The sequence below is a fragment of the Colias philodice genome, chromosome 26 (genome assembly GCF_061535455.1).
Source record: "Colias philodice isolate Cphi_HAF_F1 chromosome 26, ilColPhil1 Martin Lab GWU primary, whole genome shotgun sequence".
Classification (NCBI taxonomy): Eukaryota; Metazoa; Arthropoda; class Insecta; order Lepidoptera; family Pieridae; genus Colias; species Colias philodice.
The window spans coordinates 9236459-9240991 of NC_143111.1; the positions used below are offsets into that span (position 1 = coordinate 9236459).

The window sequence follows — 4533 nt, forward strand, 5'->3', positions numbered from 1 at the left end:
TTTTCTTGTCAAGATTTTATTAGTAAATCGATTGACGATCGTATGGCTATTGCCACTCAAAACAATTGGTGCTTTAATTGCCTGAAGCCATCACATCAATTAAAAAATTGCAAATCTATTTTTTCGTGTCGTATGTGTAAGCGTAAACATCACACCTTACTCCATCGCGATCATAACACTAAGATCGAATCAAATCAAATCGGGTCGTCGCTGGTGTCAAGGTCACATACGAATCATACAGTGCTGTTAGCCACAGCTATCGTTCAGGTTAAGGATGCTTCAGGTAATATGCAATCGTTTCGTGCCCTGTTTGATACGGGCAGTCAGAGCAATTTCATAACGGAATCAGCAGTAAAACTTTTAAATTTAACGCCGGCTTCAACAACCGCGGCAATTAGTGGCATAGGGGAAGCGGATGCACCTGTTATTGGTGACGTCACTTGTTCTATCGGCACTAACGGTCGAATTCTATTTAACTTGGATATGCACGTCATATCTAAAATATGTGGCGATCAACCTATCGCTCAACTTAATTCATCAAGTTGGTCCCACATTAAATCGTTGTCGTTAGCGGACCCTGGTTTCGATATACCTGGTCCCATTGACATTTTGCTTGCTGCTGATGTATTCGCTGACTCTGTTCTTAATCAACATATCAAGGGAGGTGTCAACCAACCTACCGCGTTTAATTCAATCTTTGGTTGGCTACTTCTAGGTAAAACTAATATTTCATGTAGTAGTCTGTTGCAGACGTTGCCTGTAATCGATAATGATTTAAATTCATTAGTTCATCGTTTTTGGGAACTAGATTCGGTACCGCAAACTTCAATGCTAACTCCAGATGAGTTATTATGCGAACGTAAATTCGTTGAAGAACACTCACGTGATGAATCTGGGCGTTATATTGTTCGTATTCCATTTAAGAATAATTCAGAACCTACATTTGAAGGCTCTCGCGAAGTTGCTTTGCGTAGGTTCTATGCTATCGAACGTAGGTTGTCACGTGACGCTTTGTTAAAATCGCAATATGTCGACTTTATGTCTGATTACATCGAAAGTGGTCACATGACAGTGGTTCCTGCAGCACAAGTTGGTACAGGAAAATACTACATACCTCATCATTGCGTTCTACGCCCTGACTCTGCGACCACACGCCTCCGCGTTGTATTCGACGCTTCTGCGAAGGATATGCATTCTAAGTCACTGAATGACACACAACTTATCGGCCCAAAGCTACAACCGAATATTTTAAATCTACTTTTACGCTTTAGGGAACACAACGTTGTCTTCATGGCTGATGCTCGTCAAATGTTTAGACAGATTGTAGTAGCGCAAGAACATCGTGATTACCAACGCATTTTCTGGAGGAGTTCTCCTGATGAGCCCCTCTTAGAATATCGTTTAAATACAGTCACATATGGATTAGCTTCGTCTCCGTTTCTCGCTTGCCGTACTCTTCGACAGCTTGCTGAAGATGAGGGAGATTCTTATCCACTCGCAAAACGAGTACTACTGTCTGATGTTTATTGTGATGACGTCACAACCGGATTTTCATCGTTAGAGGTCGCTCAGGAAGCAAAGTCGCAGATTATTAAACTTTTTAAGTGTGGACAGTTTGAACTTAGGAAGTGGGCTAGTAATAAACCGCAGTTATTGTCTGATCTACCCAGTGATAGTTGTTTGACTGGATCCGTATCGTTAGACAATTCTGATAATCAAATTCTTAAGGTATTAGGTCTTAAATGGAATCCATCCACAGATACGTTCGTTTTCGAAATTGAATCTACTTATCGGCCATGTACTAAGCGGTCAATTCTTAGTGAACTCGCTAGGGTTTTCGATCCGTTAGGTTTTTTATCTCCCATCACAATTCAATCAAAATGTTTAATTCAGAAGTTGTGGATTCTCGGCGTTGGATGGGACCAAACGCCGCCTAACGAGATCATCAATACATGGAACAAGCATCGCACTCAACTTAATCTTTTGAGTGAACTTCTAATTCCTCGGCAACTTACCTGCACGGATGCTGTATCGTATGAGCTACATGGGTTTTGTGACAGTTCTACCCTTGCATACGGAGCTGTCATCTATTCACGTGTTACAGATGCTGTTGGTAATATTCATGTTTTCTTCGTTTGCTCTAAGGCTCGAGTTGCACCTCTTAAACATACATCGTTACCACGACTCGAGCTCTGTGCTGCAGTTCTTCTATCAGATCTTTACAAATTTGTAAAAGATACGTATCTTTCTCGTATTCATATTGATTCTGTATATTTGTGGTCTGACTCAACTATCGTTTTGTCTTGGCTGCGTTCTCATTCTTCGCGTTGGACAACATTTGTCGCGAATCGTGTCAGTCACATACAGGATATCACCCCTACAGACTGGTGGCATCATGTATCCTCAGGTGATAATCCTGCTGATTTGTGTTCACGAGGTTTATTTCCGAGTGAGCTTGTGCACAATGCCTTATGGTGGGCGGGACCGTGCTGGTTAACCCAAGGTAGTGATACTTGGCCTACGGATACAGCTGTTGTCACATCAAATGAGGAGAAGGTCGTTATGGAGAAGGAGCAACGTAAGGTAGCTCTTTCCGCTGAAGAGAGAGCTCCAATCGAACCAACAATAATTGACTCTTTACTTAATCGTTATTCATCATTTCAAACAATCGTTAACATTTTGGCATTTGTATATCGTTTTATCAATAACTCTAGAACCCCAGCTCAAGCTAATCGTAATAATTTCATTAATAACGTTGAAAGACATAACGCATTATTAAAAATCGTTAAACATGTACAGAGTCAGGTCTTTTCAAACGAAATTGCTAATCTTAAATCGAACAAACCTTTATCGAAACCTTTTCGAAAACTCAATCCATTTATCGATCGATTAGGTATTCTCAGGGTGGGCGGTAGAATTTCACGCGCAGGTTTAGAATACGAACAAAGGCATCCAGCCTTTCTACCGTCTGATCATCCATTAACGTTTTTAATTATCGACAACATTCATCGTAACTACTTGCATCCGGGCATCAATACTACGCATTTCTTACTTCTTCAACAATTTTGGATCATATCGGCAAAACGTACTGTACGCAATCGTTTAAGCAAATGTATACAATGCTATCGAACTAATCCAAAGCCATTACAACCGTTTATGAGTGATTTACCGTCATACCGTGTTAATCAAGTCAAACCATTTTCTATAGTAGGCGTCGATTTCGGCGGACCGTTTCGTATTAAATTAGGCCCACATCGAGGTGCTAAGATTGAAAAGGCTTACCTTTGTCTTTTTATTTGTCTTACAACAAAAGCAGTACACCTCGAGGTGGTGTCTACACTGTCCACTGACGCATTTATAGCTGCGTTACGACGCTTTGTGGCACGCCGTGGTCGATGTAACGTGATACACGCGGATTGTGGAACAAACTTTATCGGTGCAAGAAATCAATTATCGTCTCTTATGCATCAAGCTTCTGATTTAGAAAAGATCGAATTTAAGTTTAATCCTCCATCAGCTCCTCATTTCGGTGGTGTATGGGAAATTCAAATCAAGGCGGCTAAATCTCATTTACTTCGTGTAGTTGGTGATCAAGTTCTTACGTTTGAAGAACTTACAACGCTTTTCGTGCAAATCGAAGCAGTATTAAATTCGCGACCGCTTTGTCCAATCAGTTCGGATCCAAATGATCTATCGGTCTTAACTCCAGGCCATTTCCTTACCTTAGAGCCTTTGACAGCTGTCCCTGATGAAGATCTATCAAATGTTAATATAAGTCGGCTTCATCGGTGGCAGTTGTTACAATCATTTCACCAGAGTTTTTGGTCCAAATGGAAACACGAGTATCTTAACTCACTAACACAACGCGCCAAATGGACTAAGGATTCTAAACCGCTTCAGATAGGCTCAATGGTGATAATTAAGGATGAAAATCGTGCGCCACTACAATGGTCTCTTGCCAGAGTAGTGGATCTTTTACCCGGTTCTGATGGTGTAGCTCGGATTGCAGTAGTTAAAACAGCGAAAAATCATATAATTCAAAGACCGTTGGTTAAGTTATGCCCTCTACCAATCGAGGACTAGCTTAAATCGTTTATCTTTCTTTAGTATCGTAAGGTATCTAGACATTAAGTTATCGTTAGCAATAAGATATCGTGTCTGTGTAACATCTATCGTGTTATACAGAATCAATTAGTTAGGTAACTAGTTTTTATCGTAATCAATAAGTATCATCAATAATTATACGGATCATTCTTATCGTTCTCGTTCCCATTATGTTCTATTTATCGTCTGACCAGAAAATACCATAGGCATTTTGGTGGGCGGGATGTTTCGTTACCGTGTAGTTGATCGTGGTGTCTATTATCGATGTTTGGCACAGAGTATGCAAACAAAGGTTGTCAAATTATTTTGCAACTGTCATGCACCACGACAGTCGAGACCTAATCTGTGGTCGACACTTGTACTTCCGCATTCGATCGAGCCGCTCCTCTGCCGTGTGCGCGCGCGGCGGCCATTGAAACACGTGAAACG

The 4533-nt window shown here is 41.0% G+C and overlaps 1 protein-coding gene across 1 annotated transcript; it reads left to right on the forward strand.

The window, feature by feature from the left end:
* The first annotated feature begins 288 nt into the window (after positions 1 to 288).
* Positions 289 to 4083, forward strand: LOC149477086 (uncharacterized). The gene is made up of 3 exons (XM_089711084.1): positions 289 to 2113; positions 2384 to 2578; positions 3317 to 4083. The coding sequence occupies exons 1-3, from the start codon at positions 289 to 291 to the stop codon at positions 4081 to 4083; spliced, it is 2787 nt and encodes a 928-aa protein (XP_089567210.1).
* The last annotated feature ends 450 nt before the right edge of the window (positions 4084 to 4533 follow it).